At 45.6% G+C, this 20404-nt stretch overlaps 5 protein-coding genes across 5 annotated transcripts; 2 read left to right on the top strand and 3 right to left on the bottom strand.

The window, feature by feature from the left end:
* Window positions 1-210: 210 nt before the first annotated feature.
* cdkn2a/b (cyclin-dependent kinase inhibitor 2A/B (p15, inhibits CDK4)) lies at window positions 211-2074 on the top strand. Its single transcript, XM_057036349.1, has 2 exons — window positions 211-647; window positions 1160-2074. The coding sequence occupies exons 1-2, from the start codon at window positions 525-527 to the stop codon at window positions 1409-1411; spliced, it is 375 nt and encodes a 124-aa protein (XP_056892329.1). The 5' UTR covers window positions 211-524; the 3' UTR covers window positions 1412-2074.
* A 442-nt stretch (window positions 2075-2516) lies between these two features.
* On the bottom strand, window positions 2517-9141 carry mtap (methylthioadenosine phosphorylase). Its single transcript, XM_057036345.1, has 8 exons — window positions 8985-9141; window positions 7449-7535; window positions 7311-7369; window positions 6987-7154; window positions 5727-5829; window positions 5398-5637; window positions 3589-3711; window positions 2517-3189 (listed from the first exon to the last, which is right to left on the bottom strand). Exons 1-8 carry the CDS (start codon window positions 9006-9008, stop codon window positions 3151-3153), a joined length of 843 nt encoding a protein of 280 aa, XP_056892325.1. The 5' UTR covers window positions 9009-9141; the 3' UTR covers window positions 2517-3150.
* Window positions 9142-9338: 197 nt separating this feature from the next.
* Window positions 9339-12871, bottom strand: toporsa (topoisomerase I binding, arginine/serine-rich a). Its single transcript, XM_057036339.1, has 2 exons — window positions 12688-12871; window positions 9339-12040 (listed from the first exon to the last, which is right to left on the bottom strand). Exon 2 carries the CDS (start codon window positions 12035-12037, stop codon window positions 9743-9745), a length of 2295 nt encoding a protein of 764 aa, XP_056892319.1. The 5' UTR covers window positions 12038-12040; window positions 12688-12871; the 3' UTR covers window positions 9339-9742.
* A 181-nt stretch (window positions 12872-13052) lies between these two features.
* Window positions 13053-14639, bottom strand: ndufb6 (NADH:ubiquinone oxidoreductase subunit B). Its single transcript, XM_057036348.1, has 4 exons — window positions 14369-14639; window positions 13673-13765; window positions 13343-13387; window positions 13053-13194 (listed from the first exon to the last, which is right to left on the bottom strand). Exons 1-4 carry the CDS (start codon window positions 14546-14548, stop codon window positions 13129-13131), a joined length of 384 nt encoding a protein of 127 aa, XP_056892328.1. The 5' UTR covers window positions 14549-14639; the 3' UTR covers window positions 13053-13128.
* Window positions 14640-15035: 396 nt separating this feature from the next.
* On the top strand, window positions 15036-19389 carry prelid1b (PRELI domain containing 1b). The gene is made up of 6 exons (XM_057036347.1): window positions 15036-15234; window positions 15588-15782; window positions 15881-16106; window positions 16558-16671; window positions 17143-17221; window positions 19143-19389. The coding sequence occupies exons 2-6, from the start codon at window positions 15691-15693 to the stop codon at window positions 19259-19261; spliced, it is 630 nt and encodes a 209-aa protein (XP_056892327.1). The 5' UTR covers window positions 15036-15234; window positions 15588-15690; the 3' UTR covers window positions 19262-19389.
* Window positions 19390-20404: the final 1015 nt, after the last annotated feature.

Raw genomic sequence — 20404 nt, 5'->3', positions numbered from 1 at the left:
ACGGGAACATTTTTAAGGAGACGACAGATAAAATAAGCGTCCAAATGTGAATAAATCTACACTCTCGTTTGTTTAAGTACGGTATCTGGGCTGTTCTTCCGTTATTATGAACTGAAGAATGCACAAAAAAAAAGACGCTTTAGTCTTAAAAAGCACGACTGAATGCGATGACGGGCTTTGCTCCCGCGCATGCGCAGTGCGGCTCCACTGCAGAAACGCCCCATTCAAACCTCCAGACAAGCCCAGACACACACCGACGAGCGAGAGCCGGCAACAGCCTCCATCCGACCCAGACCATCCCTGACCGGCACGAACTTAGGCCCGGGTCCGGACCCCAACCGCGATCACACCGCCTCCGGCGCGTTTGCATTATTTTTTTTTTAATTTTTATTTATTTATTTTAGTTTCTCTGCCCCCCCCCCGCCTCCTCGATATATATTTTTTGGAGCCGTGCTTGTTCCTCAATCCACACACCCCCCCCGCCTGTACCTGTGAGAGCAGCCCGGGGCCGCACATTCTGGACGATGCCGCTGGAGGACGAGCTGACAGCGGCCGCGGCGAAGGGCGACGCGGCGCAGGTGAGGAGTCTCCTGGGAGCCGGAGCCCAAGTTAACGGCGTCAACTGCTTCGGACGCACGGCGCTGCAGGTCAGTGTCACGGCCGCCAACTTCTGCCGCCGTCGGTGGGGATGGGGAAGTCCGTTTACACATAACGCACGCATTTATTTTTTACACCCGCTTAAATTCTCATCAGGCCCAATAAAACGCGTTCGTATCGGTTTAAGATTTATTGTGTCGCCGTAATACAGAAACTTGTTTTATGGGATCATTTTATTGCAAGGTGTCAGGATGGATGCGGGGTCAGTGGTGCTCTTTAAACGGATTATTACACTATACAACCGGGTGACTAGCACACACCCGGTCTGCTTTAGCTTTTCAGAGGTTTTACGCATCTGTGGCGTTTTAAAACATGAAATCCGAATTGTTTGGGTGCTTAAGCGGAGTGTGATTTGATGTTTCTGTTACTGATAAACCCACCGAGGCCTAGACTCCCTCAGCAGACGCCACTTCATTCATTCTTGATGATTGTGGGGCTTTTTTTTGTGCGCCGTCCGTCCGTTTTGTTAAGGTTCTAACGGGCTTGATTTTTGCGTGTGCAGGTGATGATGATGGGGAGCACACGGGTGGCTCAGATCTTACTGGACCACGGAGCGGACCCGAACGTGGCTGACGGCACCACCGGGACCACGCCGCTGCACGACGCGGCCAGGAGCGGCTTCCTGGACACCGTGCGGCTCCTGGTGCGGTTCACGGCCGACCCGAACGCCAGGGACCAGGCGGACCGCCGGCCCGTCGATCTGGCCCGGGACGAATGTCACACAGACGTGGTGGCTTTTCTGGAATCACTGTAAAAAAAAACACCCATGGAGTTTTGTCTCATACATTTTTCTTTTTTACTTTCTTGGCTGCTGCTGCTTGGGCGGGCCCCCGAAAAGGCCCCTCAGACGATATTTTACACTCAGGCCTCGTCTGGTATGTTGTAAAACTGTATTTTATTTATTTAGCTGTTTCTAAGTTTGTAAATTGGTTGTATTTCTAACGAATTCGGGACAAGGCACGTGTATTTTAGCCAAAGCGGGCTTTTCGGATTAGGAGTAAATTGAATATTTGAATTTGACGATGCCCGCGAGCAATTTCTACGGTAGTACTTATATTGTTTTATTATTAGCGCATTGTATTTATAAATATTATTGTTTCTGTAATATGTATAGGTGACATTTACATATGTGAAAACGGTTGTTTAACCAAAGGCCACTTTTTGCACATTTGAGAATTCGTTTCTTACTGATGCACTATTTAAGCAAATTCATTAGCATTAATCCTTTTTTCATCTCATTCTCGATGTGAGATCTTAATTGTATAGCCTGACGTTTTACTTAAAGATATTTGGTAGACACTTTTTGTCGGAATCGAAGCAATATTAACTTTTTTTTTCCTCCGCCCTTTTTAAAGCGATTTTAACTGACGTTGTACTCGCATGGAGATTAGAAATAAATAAAAAAAATGATTGAGAATTTAGTATTTTTGCGCTTGGATTCGGGTCAGACGTTAATTGTTTGCGGAGCAAACGGCCAAACACGACGTGGCCCCTGGCAAATGCGCAATTTGTTTTCGAAACAGGTTTTAACTTAATGCGACGAAGGCGGCGCGTCTGCAGGAATGAGGGAGGGAAATAAGGGAATGAAATATGCAAAATAGGCAAATTAAATAGGCAAACACGGTTATTCGTGGGACTGGGGCGAGTCGAAAATATTTTGAAGCTTTAAAACGCAGAAAAGTCCCTGATAAAAAAATTTATACGTAAATTTTTGTCTTGTTTTTTGTATTTTTATCCAAATTCTCGATTGAAAGGGACTTTATCCTCTCGTATCCGCTACCTTTTTTACATATATAGTTAAAAAAAATAGTCGACAAGAACACTGTGGATTAATCTGGGAAAATCAGGTTTTAGGCTGCTTTACGATTGTCAAACCGTTTTAATTGAAGTCGTGCAGCAGGAAACATTTATCTTCACAGAGAAATTAAGAAAATACAAAAGACTTTTTTTCTCCACACTGGAATAAACGGAGGCTGTGCATCACTGTCCAAACATGCAAGTTTCATCTGCTTTAAAAACATCCTTGCACTGTTTTACCAACCCTAAGGGATCACTGTGTGTTTTTTTAATTATTTGGCCATGAACAAATAAAAATACGCCACATAAAGCAGATAGAAACAATCTGAGTGTTTAAAAAAATGCTAACCTAACATGCTATCCAAAAGGTGTTTTTTTTAAACAAATGATAATAATAAATCAATGTAAAATCAGTCAAAAATGAGACGTGACTTGATGTTTCCGTGCTGTATTTATGATGCATCCTGCGTCAACTGAAATGAAATCAGGTGATCAAACACAGAAAAAAAAAAAAAACTCGGGTCAAATGAGGCAGTGTGCAGACGTGCAGGGAAAAAAAAGGAACTTTAGCTGTGCATAAAGCGCATGCGTCGTCAATGTCAGGCACTTCCTTATGATTCAGACATCCGTGAGCAGAGCCCTCGTCCGTCCGTCCGTCCGTCGCTGCGGGGTGGATCCTGGGTCTCTCCTTTCGTTTTAATGTTTAGGCAGCATCACAGAGGACTGCGCCACTGACTGGGACAAAGAAAAACATAGCAGACATGTTATTTCTTCAGAAGTTCAGAAAACACATCCTATTCATCCAATATTTAAACTGTGGAACACCACAGGCCAGGCTAACGTCCGTGTCGCCCCTCAAAATTAAAGCAGCAGCTCTGAATAACAGCTCTAAAAAAGCCCAACTCAGCAGTGATGAGTCAGTCTCAGCGGTCACGGGGTCAACCGGGCCTCCTGGCAATAATCACTCCGTTGTTTGAGAGCAGCAAACAGTTTGATTGTTCTTGTGAAGCTTTCACAAAAGGTGCCTCAATGTGATGATCTAAAAAAAGAGGACGCACCTACTCTCCTCGTGATAGCAAAGGCGTAAACATCCGCTTTCGCAACCTCTTCCGACGGAAGTCAGCGCGCACTTACTTTCAGAGCCTTTATCGTCTGAGCCCAGTCCATCTGGCTGATCTGCGGCACGGCCGTCAGCAGGATGCTGCTGGCTTTGTTGGCGTTCTCCTTCATCGTCTTCAGCACGTTGTCCACGCAGACCTGCCATGGAGAGAGACAAGGTGCGCTAAAATGTGCCGCGGCGTGGATCGCACGCTGCGTTCCCGGCTGACCCTTCATGCGCCAGGGTAACGCAGCCCGTGCTGACGCCATCAGCGAGGGCTGATCCTTCCTTTATTTTAAGGAAGAAGGAGTTCCGCTCCGTAATCTGCCGGAACTGCCCCCGGACACAGTTTTCATTAGTTGTAGCTAACGGCAGCGAAACGCTGCAGTGTGGAGATGAGCTTCTGCACAACAGTGACTCAGCGTCCACATGCTGTCGCTCACGACGTCAATCATTAATATCAATGCCGTGGGAGCGAGGAAATAACAGGAGGAGGAACGCCAGGCTGTCCGGATGAAGCCCGCCGCGGCGCTTCACTACCGTTAGCTACAATTTCAGTTCCATCCTGTGCTGGTGTTTACCTCCTGTCGGCTGCACTGACCGCCCCCCCCTCCCCGGGGGACTTTTCACGCCACACTCAGACTTATTCTGCCGTGTTGTTGTGCTGCCAGGATGAAGATAGTGAGGCCGATGACTCAGGCTGACTCAGCCTCCTCTGGCAGGGCTTCCACCGGAGGCTGGCAAGCAGGCAGGCAGCCCGAGGGGAGGGTGTGGGAGGAGAAAAGGAGGGGGGAAGGGGTGGTACGAGGGCTGAGGCAACGGAGGGATGGGGGGGGTGGGCGGAAGGATGTGGTGAGCTCGCTTAAGCAGCAGGAGGGGGAAGAGGTCAGCTGCCGGAACTTGGAAGAGGAGTTGGGAGTCGTGCTGGATCGGTGACAAATGAGCCGAGTCGCCCCCACACGCGATATAACACTGACACGGCGCGAGGAGAGGCGGAACCACAGAAATCAGGCCGGGAAAACCTCTGCTGGGAGCCGACCGCGCAGGCTGCCGCCTCCCGAATCAGTGAAACGGGAGATCAATGAGCCCAATTATCGCGTTGCCGTGACAACAGCGCCGTCTGAAGAACTGGCCCGCGTTAACATCACTATCCACGTGGGTGAGCGTTTTAGGAACGAAGACGAACGAGAAGCCGCCGATCGAAGCTAAATAAAAAGAGGCCGATGCACGACTTTAACCTGAGCAGGTTATATTAAAGCAGTGGACGACAGATGGTGGACAAAGTCCTTTTCTCTTCAAACAGAGACAAACGAACCTCGATGATAAGAAAAACAAGCAAAACAACAAATCCCGCTGTTCTCACATGTGTGAGACAACGTGCCTGAGCATCCGAGCGGCGGATTTTGCTTGGCGACCGCACGCCCCGTCTCCTTCCTACGGAGCGGCACGTGTGCGACCTCCACAGGAAGCCCCACGCACCGGAAAGCCTCCGTTTCTCTGTTCGGACGAGATCTGAGGAGCAGGACGGCTGAAGCTCATCAAGGTCCTGAACAAAAGCATCAGGAACACGACGTGCAGAAGTTCCTCTGAGTCATTTCTAGCACCAGAAGCCCGCCCACTTTCCAGCCACGCTGGCGAAAATCCCCGAAATGTAAACGTTGCGCTGATGGCATTATTAAGAATTTGTTAACCAAGTATTCACAGAATCGGAGCGAGGATGAAACTTTTTCATCCGCCTGCAGCAAGTAAATAATTAGAAATATAATATTAACTAAAGAAATATAACTAATAAGGACATAAGGTCTAAAAAAAACAGGCGTCCCGGCCTCCTGTTTGCCACTCACCGCCTCCTCATGCTCCTTCCAACAGTCGTAGTCTGTTGCCATGGCGATGCTGGCGTAGCACAAGCCTGCCTCCTTGGCAAGGACGACCTCTGGAACAGTGGTCATATTGATGACATCAGCGCCCCACTGGCGGAACATCAGACTCTCTGCCCGCGAGGAGAATCTGGGCCCCTCGATGCTCAGCATGGTTCCTCTGGTGTGGCACTTGACCCCCAGGCTCCTCGCCACCTCCAGCAGAACCTGCAGCGGCACAAAGAATCCGAACCATCGGGTGACGGGGGGGGGATTTTTTTCTATTACTGATCATGACGCGCAGGTCAAACACTCGCCTCTCTGGTCCTGTTGCAGAAGGGCTCAGCCATGGGGATGTGGCACACTCCTGCAGGACTGGTGGCCTGTCCGTCATAGAGGGTCTGAACCCTCCTGGTGGTCCTGCCAAAAAGAGCCAAACAGGAAATTAAATTCCAAGTAATCAGATGCCTCGGTTAGGAATGACACTATTTCATCATTATGAAGCTAGAAATAGGACATTTTAGGGCCACACTGCTGCGCTGCCCTTCATCCATATGAAGAAATGTGGCTCTTTACTTGACTCCCCCATTAAATAAAATGAAAAATGAGAGAATGAGTCCAGGAGAAGTCATTAGAGGCGACAGCTGACAGCGAAGTGAAACCATCTGAAAACACGTGACTACAAGCTGCTAGACAGGTCTGAACAAGCCCGTCCCGTTCAGGTTAATAATAGGATGCCCGTGCCCCACGCGCTGGCGTGGGAGGGCAAGGGCAGCATGGAGGAAAGGCCCCGCGGCGCCGTTCGGCCGCTCCTATGCCAGTTCAGTGGCAACAAATAAACAAGCCTCCTTTAACAGCTCCATCTCTGCACATATTGAGTTATGTATCGGAATGTCTGCAGTCAGCTAACCGATAATCCCCGACACAACACTCCCACGGCGCCACGCTGCACATTAAGCGTGCACACGTATGTGCCCGGAGGTTACAGACTGCTATCTTCTTTCTCATCGTTCTCCAAGTAAATCACAAGAATGTCAGACTGCGGTTTAAATGAATAAAAGAATAAAAGTGAATAAAAGTGCGACAATAGAGTTTACAAAAGCGGACAATTAAAGAGTTCTGCAGACAAAACAAGGATTCATTTAGGAGAGAAAGTTGGTGGATGTATTGTTGTCAAAACAAAAAAAAGGCCCAAAGAAGTGGAAGGAAATTGAGATAAGGGAAAAAGAATCTGTAAACAGAGAGAAGCGAGTGAAACACGAGACAAAGGTATTGGCGAAGCCGAGCATGTCATCAAGCCAGCGTGCAGGTTCTCCGCGGACACAGAGAGACAGTTATGACAGGAAACGCTTCTCTTTTTGGCGAAAGAATACATGGTGAGTCAGGCCTGATTTCTGTAGTACAGTAAGAATCCAGCCAGTGAGATGTGTGGGAAGATCTAGAGAAGCAGACTTCCTGTTCAGCTGTAACTCGATAACAACCTGTAGCAGTTTACTCCGGTTCTTAAAGGAAAATATTTTACCATCGGGAACTAACACAAACACCAGCGTTGGTGAGCGCACGCCTGGAGCTGCTACCTGTCGATGAACTGGTCGATGATGACGATGTCTCCCGGCTGAATCTCGTCCCGGAGAGACCCGCAGGCTGTGGTGACCAGCAGATGAGTGCAACCTTCTTCTCTCATGGCCCAGATGTTGGCCTGGTAGTTCACGTTGGACGGCATGATGGTGTGTTGTCTCCCGTGTCTGAGGGTGGTTTACAAAGCGACAACAGAAAGTTCAACAGAGGCTGCAAAATAAAATTTAAATCAATGTTGAATGAGACACGCTCGATTCACTTTTATGACAGGTGCAACTATTGACCACTAGGCGGCGCTGCTGCTCTCAGGCAGGATTTGTTACCTTGCCAGAAGAACACAGTCCACGTTCTTTATCTTCCCCAGGATCAGAGCATCAGAAGGCTGCGCGAGGAGGGCAGGAAATTCATTTTAAATCAAACGGCACAATGCAAAATAAGCCAGTGATAATGTGGCCTTTTACCTTTCCATACGGCGTGTCAACATAGCGCTCGGTCCTTCCCTCCAAAATATCAGTATCATCGAGGCCCGAGCCACCAATTATACCGATCTGAAAACAGTGAAATGTTAAATGGAATAAATCACTCGTGACCTACAGAAATCAAACAGACAAAAAAGAAATAAAACCAGTGTTACACGTTTAATTACTTTACCAATCCCGATGCCTCAATATTTTACGTGATCCTTTTATTTTTAAGCTGCGTGGCCTCATTTGGGTAATAATTTTCTGCTCTGGCTTCATCTCCTTCCAAAGCAATTACATTAAACTTCTTACAGTTCCTACATCACACCAACTCACTTGATCTGACGAGTCTGAGCTATTTTGATACCGTTTCACGGAGAATTGGGCTGCACCGTGTTCCTACATTCGACAGGTTTCCAACGAGCATTCATGAAAATGCAACATCATTTGTGAATAGGTACAATCCACCTCTAGCCTACGAAGGTTCTCCATTTCTGTTGCTGGGGCACAACTGTGGAACAGTCTGAATACAAACATCCAAATGCATGTCACATCAAAAGTAATGAGACTTCATTTTCACTGAACACAGGCAGAAGGAGTCCTAAAACCCATCATTAACCACTTAGATGTTTTTGGAACTCCATTACCGCCGTCGTGGCTGCTACTCTTCCTGTTTCTATTGTCTTTGTGCATGTCATGTGCCTCATCATTGCTCTCTCCATCACTATCAACATGAATATTACAAGTGTTGGCAGGCTGCTGGTGTTAACGTTGATGTTCTATGTGGCAGCTACTGTCCATCTGAGGAGGGGAGGAGAGGGATCCCTCATCGGTGGTGCTCCTTCAAGGTTCGAGGGTCCAAGCACAGAAGGTGTCACGTCTGCACAGATAGTTTTACTGTTGACATGAGTCAGTCAGAACGTTTTGACCACGTATATTGGGTGCCAAAGACACATGTGGTATATATAGTCATCTATCTCTCACATTTATGCCTATATTTGCACTTGCGTGTTCAAAGAAGTAAGATCTTATCGTATCAAACTACAGGTGCAAGCTTGAAGAGGGCTTTATTATCGGTTCCAAATCTCCTCACAGATACAAAGAATATTACACAACGGACTGTTAATTTCAAACTGTGTTGCAATCCTTTTTTATTTGCGCCATTATAGTTGCCTTACTCTATTGTGGGCTATAATTTCACAACATTGACCCTTTAGACACGTCAGTGTTCGATCATTGCAGGTTCTGGGTGCACGATAACGTTGTCCACTACCTCCACACGGACAATCCGCTTCTGGGGCCATTTTCCATTTCTGACTATTCACAAGAGCTGACTTACAGTGTGACCAGATTTTTTTTTTTTAATTCTATCCTTCACTTTAGAACAGCAGGCTGCACAAGAAGCAGAGTTCTGCTAGCATGAAGCCACTGAAACGTGCTTCATGTTTCCTGCTTATTTTCCCTCCATAATCATTTTTTAAAAAAAACAACCAAAAACCCCCCCAAACCAAACTGACATAACGTTCAAATGCTCACCTTCACGGGCAATGTGGCAGACATTATGAAGGAAAGTTTTATATTACAGCAGGAAGACTTAATTTTTTTCTTTTTCTAACGCACTAGCTAATTTCCGCCGGCCAACGGAAATGGTCGATTTTTCGATTTCAGAATAAAAGCACCTGGCCGGCAAACACCGTTATTCTTATTTTTACAGCCGTTTTACAGTACGAAACATTGCGGTGCTGCCACCTACTGGCGTTATTTTTTATCAAGCACACATCTTTGAAGAGTTTCCTCTCCAGCGATTTTAACATCGCAGTATTTAAATATCCTTAGGTCAATGATTGACAAAGGCAATGATAGAAAACTACAATCAGAAGGACACAGAGATCCATCAGCAAAGGTCATCGAATTTATTATAAATAAACAGAAGACTCCACCCCGAATATGTCATATTCCATGTGCATTTTGCGTATAATATACACTTCCCTGAGAGCACCTTAGAATTAGCAAAAATCTGCCATAAGAAATACTTCCTGGATTAACAAATGAGATTAAAACGATGTGAAATACAGCATGAACTCATCCTGGCACTTAAAATAGGTTTGCTACTTATTAAGTGTAAAAGTAGACCTTTATGGTCAACAATGGCACCATATCCCATAATAACGGCCCACTCTGCTTTGTGTAGCACCACATCATCACCCTAAAGAGCAGCAGCACCTGCAGGTTCATGTGTAGAAACTCGAAGACGAGGTTGGGTGACTTTCAGATGTTTTGGTCCCAGTACTGAGTTAACGGAAGGCGGGACATCTGTGACGCGGGTTGTCGTTAGTGTTGCTGGCCCGGGCGACGCCGTCATCGGCGCCCAATTCGTTCTCGCTCTCAATGGTGATGACGGAGGTGGAGTCCCTCTCTCTACGCTCGCTACTCTTGTGCCTTTTGCTTTTGTGCTTCTTCTTCTTTTTCTTATGGTGGCGCCTGCTGCGCTCGCGGCTGTCCTGGTCGGGGCGCTCCGGGCTACGGCTCCTGCTCCGGCACCTCTCTTTGGACTTTTTACGATGCTTCTTACTGCTCTTTTTCTTGTGTTTTATTACCGGGGCGGGGGAGGGGCCCCTCTCATGTGAGGTAAGAGCTGCATCGTCCGGCGGCGCGTCCAAATGTCTTGCTTTGTATTTCCTTTTCCCGCCGGGCTTGTCGGCGCGACGTGTCTTTCTGGCGGACGGAGATGGGCTGCCGGAATAAGACCTGGACCTGGAGCGCCTCTTGAGCCAGAACGGCGACTCCCTACTGCAGCTCCTGGAATGCGAGCGCCGATCAGAGTGCGTGCGGCTATTGTAACAGTAAGACCGCCTCTCTTGGGTGTGCGTGGTCCTATAGTCCCTCTCTTGGCTGTGATGGCGCCGGCTATCGCCAGATTTTGAGTAGTGCCTGTCTCTGGAATAGGAGGTCACTCTGTCTCTGCTGTGAGGTGCTGCTGGGCTCCTAGAAGGCCTGTGTTGATCACTTCTGGACCTCCTCCTCCTCCTCCAGAGGCCACCCTTTGATCTGTGCCTGTCTCTCAGTCTGTCATTACTCCCTGACCTCCTGTGCCTGTCATTTCTGTCTGATCTGCTGCGCCTCCTGTCTCTGCATCCCCTTTTGGAATCGTCCAGCTCCAGATTTTCCGATGGCCCAGCGCTACACTGATCGGTGCCTCTCCACGCTCCGGGACTGAGACTGGAGAAGCGTATGTGCTGAGGTAAAGGGAACGCTTCTTTATCGTCACCGCTGGCATCTTCAGAGTCGGAGGAGAGCCTGACCAGCTCAGGGGTCCTCTCCAACAACGGCTTAGTAAAACCTATGATGACACAGTCGTCGCTGTCGGAGGACACGCGCTCTTCCTTGTTCACTTCCCCTTCCATGGCATCTGTTTGGCTAAGACGGTTTATCCGCTCCAGGCACCTTTCAGTCTCCTGCACCTCTTCTGAGCTGCTAGCGGAGTCGGAGTCGAGCACCGACGTGTACTCGGCCCTGCTCACCTGTGCCGTGGTAGAATACGAAGGTCCGGGGGTCTCGTCGTCCCACGCCGAATACCTCAAGGAAGACGCAGCCTCTCCCGGAAGGTCCGGGTCCGCGGGCCGTGCCTCGTCATCCGATATAGCGATGACGGATGAATTGGGGCTGCTGTCTTCGTCTGCAGGGGCCCCAGGACAGTCATAGACGGCGTGCCTGTCATACGCCTGCATGTCAAACGGAGACTTTGCGAACGTGACAAACTCGTGCAAGAAGTGCTCAGCCCGGCCCTGGAGAAAGGGCCTAAGCTCTTCCTCAATAGCTCTGTCGTCCATGTCGTAACGTGTGATTTGGGACATGACGATGTGCTGGACTATGTTAACCAGAGAGCCGTGGCCTCCGTAAAGCACGGCGAGTTCTCTCTTTAGCCAGGGTATCAGTCTGTGCAAGCAGGCGGGGTTTCTTCTGAAGAACTCCGCCGAAATGTCCCTGGAGCGTCCTCCGTCGGTGACGCTCCGAACTCTCACGCCTCTTCGGTACAGCTCCCTCCTGAAGTTGATCATTTCCTGGTCTTGGATGCTCCTCACTGCCCTGCCCTCGCTCGCCGCTGCCCTCCTAGCCGCCAACCTCAGCATCATGTTCCGCATGTAGCGATCCCGCGGCTGTTGGGCGGCATTGGTGGAGGCTTCAAACAGGACTCCGTTATCTGGAGGCAGGGCGGTTACTCCTCGTCTCTGTTGGTTAAACCCCGTGAGAGTCGTGCGGTATCTGAACCGCACGCCGCCAAAAATCCCAAACGAACCATTTTCCAGGGGTCGCAGGTCATATTGCTTGTAGTCTTTTTCTGACTTGATGCTGTGATAGATGGAATTAAATGGCTGTTTGCACAGAGGACATTCGGCTTTGTTCTTGGACCACTCGTGGATGCAGCGAAAGCAGAACTTGTGCAGGCAGATGTCAAGGTAGGAGATGTTGTTGAACGTGTCCAGACAGATGGGACACTTGGAATCTGGCGACACCTCGGAAGGCATCCGTGTGCATTGTCTTCCGCCAGAGTTCTGGCTCTGCTGCAGGGCAAACTTCATCGCCGACATGACCTGAAACAGACACGGAATTTAAGATATACAAGCAAATACACGCAAGAGACTTTTGAATATGAGCTGCATCAATCGAAGAGGTTAAACCTCGTCCCAAGGTCATGATGAGGTAGTATACAGTCTCCAAAAGTGAGGAATATGGCGATACTGAAAGAAGACATTTCGGTACCTTTGGGTGTCACTCATCACATTTCCATTCACTAAACAGTCCAATTACCCGCAGTATTTCACACCTAAACAGTATTTTTGACGGTATTTCTGGAACGATCCTATCAATACAACACTCGGGTCATATTAAACTACCTCCGAGTGTCGCCGAATGCATGATGAGTCCAAATAAATCTGTTGAAGCGCCATTTAATCTTTAAAATGTGTTCTTCTACTTCCTCCAGTGGTTTTCCTGATGGTTATGTGAGCAGAGCAGCAACAAGCGCCGTTTACTGCTCTGCCTTGAACATTCGCCTAAAAAAACCACAAATCTAATTAACTGTCAATGTATTTCTCAATTACACTAAGAGATCTTGTCATAAAGTCACATTTATCCAAGAAAGAAAGTGTTTAGCTGAAGTTAGCAACATAGCCGGCTAACCGGGGTAGCCCTGTCTAGCTATGCTATGAAGGCTAGCATGGTGTTAAAGTTATCTTACTCTTGTCGACTTTTATCTTCCTTTGATCTTTTTACGCCAGATGTCCCATGGTGCTTAATGTCCCAGTGTTTTGTAGAAATCTCTTCATTGTTTTTGACTTGGAGATGTTGGTAATGAAGCACACATTTGGCTTCGTCACCGTTTTCTCCTTCAAATCAGTCACTTCCGTGTTTCAGAATAAAAGCACCAGCTTAACCTTTAGCTCCCCCCACCCAACAATGTCTCCAAACTGTTATTTAAGTTGAATTAAAATCCCTGATAATGCAACAATATTGTATTTAACCAACAATTTAAAGGTAACTGGCTGTGAAGGAAAAAGTAAAATATCCGCCGTGGTTCACAAAGACACTTGTTATGGAAAGACGTGCGCTTGAATCATTTTTTAATAGTTTAATTGTCATATACACAGTTTTACAACAAAATGATTGAAACATTTAAACTTCAGTGATGGCTGTGGCTCTCAGGGAGAGGTGGAACAACTTCCCCTGTTTCCAGGATGGTATCACCCTAAACACAAACGCACAAAAATATCATTTTCACTGCTAGCACATGGCAACTGAATATTCCAGTCTGAAAGGTTTCATTTATCAACAGGCTAATGAAGGCTTTTCACTTTGGATTAAATCATGCTGAAAAACATCAGAATGTAACTCACTGGAAACAGCTTCGGTTTCAACTCTACAATGCCATATGGCCTTTGCTGCAGGAGAAAGAAACAGTTATTAAACATGAGTGATTGACAACCGGATTATCTGTTAAATATGGAATAAATAAACATGGACTACTACTGCTGAAGAATAAAAGATTACTGGAATTATTAACCATGCAGCCAGAGGCTGTTCAAAACAGAATCATCCTGCTAAAAGGAAATTGGGACCAAGCGTCATTGACATTTGTAATGGGAGTATATTTTCATTTGGATTTCTGGCCTTATTCTTTATTTGGTTTTCGGATGAGACAATGCTCGAAATTTCTCTGGACTTACAGCAACATGGTATTTCACATAGTAGTGGACGATCCAGGCAGGTATTAACAGCCGTGTTAATGTGAAAACTCCCCCTTTGTATGCCTTGTAGGTCTGTAAGGAGATAAATAAGACATATATTGTAATAAATGTGGATGAACTCTCACAAGTTGAATTTGAACCTGTGTCTGGCCTGACTTCAGTACATTGTTATCAGATCATTTATTGAGATCTACAACTATTCGTGAATAAATTAGAATATTATTTTAATATTAATAGTTAATTAATTCAATTAATTTGGCCAAAGGGACCAGAAAGTTTTTTTCTTCTATATTTAATTTATTATATTAGATTATGTGTATTTTCTATATTTTATATCAGTTAATATGGCAACTGCATCGATGCATATTTTACTGAATATTCAAAGATATAAAGTCTGGGTTCTAAGAAATTATTTTGATTTTGTATAGTTTTTTCTTATCTAAAAATCAATCATTGTAAAGAGAAAAAATCCTGGCTCAGTTACATGACAGCAATCTGACTTTGTAAATAATATTTAGGGGTAAAAGCTCAGGGCTAATTTACAACAAATGCAACAATGACGTTCAGGGGCTATTAGTCCCAACTGAACAGGATTTACAGATAGAGGGATTTTTTTCTTTGCTTACAGAAGGTTGTTGTTTTGCTAGCATGCTTGCTAACATTAGCAGTACTCACGTAAAGTCTCCACAGGCTCTTGGGCTCCAGAAAGCTAGCCCAGAACTTGGTGATCGGCCCTGGTGGCTTAGCCTGTATCACCGGTTCCCTCGGACTGAGCTCCTGGTCCTTCAACCACTGTCTCCTGAGCTTTATAAGCTGTTCGAAACGGAGCTTCTCGTCCGGCGTGTACCCAGTCATTGCTTATTTCTAAACGTTCAACCTGGGGGAAGCTACAATGACACCATGGAGGACACTTCCCCTGCAGGCAAGTGCACCAACGAAGAAGAAAAACGCGGAAGAAGGACAAAATATGGTGCGCCATCTACTGGAGAGGAAGATGCCGACTGGACATTTATTTTCGCAGTTAGGGAAAAATTGCAATTATATTACATATAATTATATAATTATATTATAATTATATATTATATGCAATTATAACATCAGGCAAAAAAAATGTCCATGCACAAAATATGTTACAATCGTAGCATGCCTTATAATTTTAGAAATACCTTTTGTAGGACTTGTGTGATCTGCGTGCATACATTTTTATATTTATAAAGATCTCTAATGGGATTAATATAAAGACTGGGGTTATCGTTAAAACAGGCACTGCAAGTTAATGTGTACGTTTTGAGCGAAGTTGCACCTCCGGTACAGTGGGGGGCAGTAGGTGCTTTTGCGTTCTCTTGCATCCAAACGTCACCCTGAGTAGATGTAGCAGCAGGAAGAAACACAAGCAATGTACATTTCTTGTGTTAAAACTTTTAATTATACCACAGCCCTTGGTCTGTGGGTTGGATAACACAAGAAGAGGCTCTGTGTGGGTATGAGTTATCCCTCCGGGTAACTGTGTTTGCCAGCCCGCTCATTAGCAGTGGCTGCAGGTAGGACTTCCCGTTTACGCCGATAAATTATAGGTCTATAAATTAAGGTCTTTGCCTTGTTTTGCGATCAATCCAAGGCAGCATTGGGAGTGAACTTTCAATAATTGGAACAGTTGACGGGCTTTCTTTAGCCTAGCTTTGGAGATAGCTGTAAGCTATAAGTACATATATAAGCGGATTCCGTTAGCGCTCAATGTAAAGCTTAAAGATCCAGTGCACCTCCTATAGTGTGGCTACAAACTGCATGCTAAGCTAACGTCTAAACTATAATATTTTTTTTCTTTAAAATCTATTTCTGTGAGTTTTAAAAATGTGTCTGTCGGAGTTACTGGTGTGTTTTTATTTTCTTGCAGGACTGCGCCAGACTTTGGATGGAGTCAGAATCTAAGATTTCAGTTTCTGGCTCAGTCCTTAGGGTTTGTGATTCAGATCATCCTCATCATCATTTGGAGGAGAATGGTCAAGTACTTCTCTAATAGCATCGACATCAGGAGTAGGTGGGAGCATGTTGTCTCTGCTTTTTGGCAGAGGTATCCAAATCCATACAGGTATGATGATCTAGACTGCCGTTTTCAACCCAGGCGTTGAGCTACTGTAGTTAGTTCTCTAACCGTATTCCATTATATCTGTCTTTTTGTATCAACAGCACACATGTTCTCACAGAGGACGTCGTGTACCGGGAGGTGACAGCAGACCACCGGCTTCTCTCCAGGCGACTCCTGATGAAGACCAACCGCCTTCCTCGCTGGGCTGAGCATTTCTTCCGCTCTGGGATGTCTCGCTCTGTGTTCATCGTTGAAGACTCCGTTGTGGACCCTGTCAATAGGACTCTGACCACCTACACCTGGAACCTCAACCACACCACTCTAATGGTGAGACGCGACCCCTTGCTTCCCTGTTTGAATTAATGGTCGGCACATCCTACATTACTGACATGCAGATTTAAGAATCAGCTCACATCTTGACACATTGTGGTTCTGTTTTCCTTGATAAAATGAAAATAAAGACACCAGTATGAGATACGATAACATGGCCTGTGTAGAATATTTCCAACAAAACCAAGAAAAGGTTTAATAAGACTGACTGTGGCAGCTGTTTAGAGTTTCTGAACTTTGTAAAGCTACAATTACCTCAAGGGGCTGCACGATGTTGAACCTGCTGAAAAATCTGAGGTATTTATAGTCTCCTTGCTGTGAACTTCTCGTGTGGGGTTTTGAGGTAGATGTGAAATTTGATCAGGTTTAAAGTAATACAGCTCATCATTTTTGCTCTTTATCTCACCTGCTCTCGTTTCTCTCGATTTCTCGTTCTCGTATCTTTTAGTCGGTGGAGGAACGGTGCATTTTCGAGGACTCGACAGAGGAGCCCGCCACCACCCAGCTGAGACGGGAGGCGTGGATATCCTCCAGTGTTTATGGCTTCTCCCGACCCATTCAGGTTTAACCTCTTTGTGCAGTAATTACACACTCTAAAGTAACCACAGTACTCTTCTACATTTCAGCATTCTTTGCCATAGTATGCAATTTATTAGACATATTTTTTTTACATAGTCTTACTCACATTAAGACAGATCCATCGATCTAAATGTATTCAGTAATTTAAAGAAAAAGCTATTGTTGTTTAATTCCAGAGAGTCACAACCAGAATCTAGTTGGAGTTTAATTTTTGAGGTCAAAATCATGATGGTGAAGGTGGGAGAGCCTGTGCGCCGTTGCCAAAATAAAGACGTTGGAGATATGAGGGGAGAAATACAACGCCTGCCAAAAATAAGTCACCCTGAAAATGTTATTATAAGGCGTGGAAGATGCCAGGCTTACTTTAATTACCCCAGAGAGTCGGCGAGCAAGAAGTCTTGTTTTTCATACATCTCCCCCATGTGAAGCTATTTCCTGCTCTGTCTTTTCCCAGGAGTTTGGATTGGCCCGCTTCAAGAGCAACCAGGTGAAGGCCATGAAAGGCTTGGAATACGCTCTGTCTAACTTACAGGGTACGTGCACTTCCAAAACCAGAGCGAAGTACAGGGGACAGAAAAAAGGGAAATAGACCGGGTTATTTTTGACTGTTGCTGCTTTGAGAAGTGAGAACAAACAGGGCTTTTATTTATGTTTCACATGTAGGTTGAAGTCACATTTAGTCATGTTTTCATGCAAAAGGTGGTCAATCAGGAATTCCAATAGTCGCAGTTTTAATGTAACAGATCTGGTCATGAAGTGTGTGATGTCTGTGGAGGGTCCTGGACGTGCTGGGAGGGACTAAAGACGAAACATAAAAATGAAAGCTTTCCCGAGGGTGGAAATTAAACTTCCCCGTGCGCCTGGTTGGAAACGGCATTGTGTTATTTGGCGGAGGGCCTTGATCGGAGAGGATTGTTCTTTGCGCTGTGCTGACGCGGCGTGTTATTGCCTGAAAGGAACATTGTCCCGTGGTGTAATTGTGTCCCACTGCCCCTTTGTTGATGACACTGCAGGGATTGGCATCGGGCTGAACGTTTTGGTGAGTATACTATCCGTGTGGCATCCATCTCTTATCCCAGGCCTCGGCTAGGGCTATCACATGGCGGCGCATTTCAGCGTAGCCCAGGTGGTGACCATGTCCTGTTTGCTCCAAAATATGTAGAGGTAGAGAGTACTGGTAGTGTGTAGTTTAGTTAAAGGATTCTTTTCTATTGCCAAACCTTTTCTGAATATAGCAGATCATCCACAAAATGATCTAATATAAGCAAATGTCTTTTTATATTTTGTTGCATTATGTTTGAGCGGAACTTTGAAGCTCCAATGTGATTAAGGATTAAAAGGGTTGGAGTGAAAATGTCCCACCGCGTAGCAGCTAAAAACAAACTTATTTACACAGAGAGGTTTAAATATTGTACCCTGGTCGGACATCTGTGGGTAAAAACACTGTTTGCTTTGCTGCGTTTTGCCATCGTAGGGCGGCATCATCCTGACAAGTAATGAGGAAAACACAGGGCTTCATCTGTTTGGTCTTCAGCAACTTGGGCTGTTTTTTTTTGTACTTTGGTTCATTCTGCTGCCTCCCAGAAAGAGACAAAGTTCTAGATTTTGGGGGTTTCGGTGAGCAGCCTTCCTCCTCTGACCCAGCAGTTGATGTTCCTCCCCTCAGCTGCTGATGCAAAAGTGGGAAATGAGTTGCTCACAAAGCCTGGTGCTCACAACATAATCAGACGAACTTTAATGTGTCAAAAAAGTGATGAAATAGTTCAACTGAGCAGTTTTGCGTCTGTAATTTAAAGTCAATAAAAACATACTGCCAAATACTATTTTTTTTCCATTGAGCTAAAAAATAAAGACACCCGTAGGACATGATTTATAAACTTGTCCTTTTATGCTAAATTTATGGAGCACAACAGTTTTATATACTACTTCTTTGTAGTCTGAATATCACTGCGCCCACTAGTGGACACAAGTGTATTTGCGTAGTGTATCCCCGAGGCTGTGGTGTTGCCTTGCCCTTAGATTACAGCTGAAACTATGTTTAGTATTTGTTTTAGTGCATTTTTTTTTTAAGTTGAGTAGATTCCCAGTGCTTGAAACACCTTCATAGCTTCAGATTTTGTCCTGATGCATTCTGGGGGTGAGGTTTTTAAATTCCTTTGGTAACACATCACACATAGCATTTGTATATTTGTAGGGTTTTTGTAAGATTGAAAACTTCCTTATCTGGACGGTTTTCGCCATAGCAACCGAGCAACTTAGCACATGATATCACTCATAATGCAGTAATGAGTTCAGAAGACCCTAGCTCCAGTCATTAGGAGACCACCTTATCATAACCAAACCAACAGCTGACACCACAAAGCCTTTTTTGTTCAGATCTGTGACTGTGGTGTTGAATTTGGAGCCAGCAGCGTCACAGGCGTCGAGTTTACGTCCCTCATGTGTCTTTGTCAGTGCACGCAGGAGAGACGCACCAGCGGCTGCTCAGAGACTCGGTGAAGGACGCCTCAGGGAAGGCCAAGAGCCTGGCTACTGCGGCCTCCGTCCCACAGAAGCCCCAGCAGTATGTCTGAGAGGACGGCGCAGGCTGAACTGGACCGCTGACGTCACCTCTCTGTCACTAGTTGGACTGAACTGGAGAATTATGGGACCAGGTTTCTCAGCTCCCAGCTTACGTAGGAAATATAACACATTTATCAAATCTGTTTTTTTCTTTTCCAGAGACATTTGTAATGTCTCTGAAACACTTTTGTAATCAGTGGCATCCTTTATATATATATATATTATATATATATATATATATATATATATATATACATACATACATATATAACATGGGGTGTGTGAAGTTTATACAGGCTTGAACTGAAGTTGCTTAATTAGATTTTCGTCAAACTGGAGAACACTGACGGACAGGTCACACCTCTGAGTGTCAGTTCCAGTAGGTCGGACCGCAGACAAAGACGTCTCATGATGGAGAAACGTCCTCTAGGCTGGTGACGCAAATGAGGAACTTTTTGGCCTTCGCCATCCTCGTTACTTTAGGAGGAACTTGCAAAGAGAAGCGCAGCGGCCCAGCCGTGAAACGCTGGTGCGGTAGCATCGCCAAGAATCAGCGTTCGGGTCATTCTCTCTTCTGCTCTCTACCATCGTAGGACGCAACCATGACAAGCAGGTTCTGCATGTGCATGACTGAGGTGCACAGTAGATAAATGTCTGACTTCAGCCTTAAACAAGATTAACACAATTATTGGTCCAAGCTGAACATTCACATTCGACCAAATTATAATACTGTGACTGTGTACAAGAATGTTTATTTAATGGCTAAACACTGAACCTTTTTGTGTGGCGGCAAGTTCGTTCCATTTCTTCCCCCCCGAATTGTTGATGAAAATCACGAGATTTTTTTTTTTTTGAGTCAAATAAGCAAGTTGAGTCAAATTTGTTTTCCCAGATTTACTCTGTTGGGAAGCTGATGGGCTGTTGCTCGTGAAAACGCCAGTGGCAAACACTACGGTGAGCGCATTCCCTTTTAGACTGCTTGGATTTTACTGCCGTCACACCTTAACTGTAGTAAAAGGAAATGTTTGTCAGCAGCATTATGGGATTCCTGCACAGCAGATGCATGTTCATCTAAAAAAATAAGCTGCTGACGTCCTTATCGGCCAGGATTTTCAGCCGATTCCACGAGGCCGACGCTTTCAGTTTGTCAATGT

This window comes from Takifugu flavidus, chromosome 6 (genome assembly GCF_003711565.1).
Source record: "Takifugu flavidus isolate HTHZ2018 chromosome 6, ASM371156v2, whole genome shotgun sequence".
Taxonomy (NCBI): Eukaryota; Metazoa; Chordata; class Actinopteri; order Tetraodontiformes; family Tetraodontidae; genus Takifugu; species Takifugu flavidus.
The sequence above is the reverse complement of the archived record's forward strand: the minus strand, read 5'-3'. Positions and strand labels throughout refer to the sequence as shown.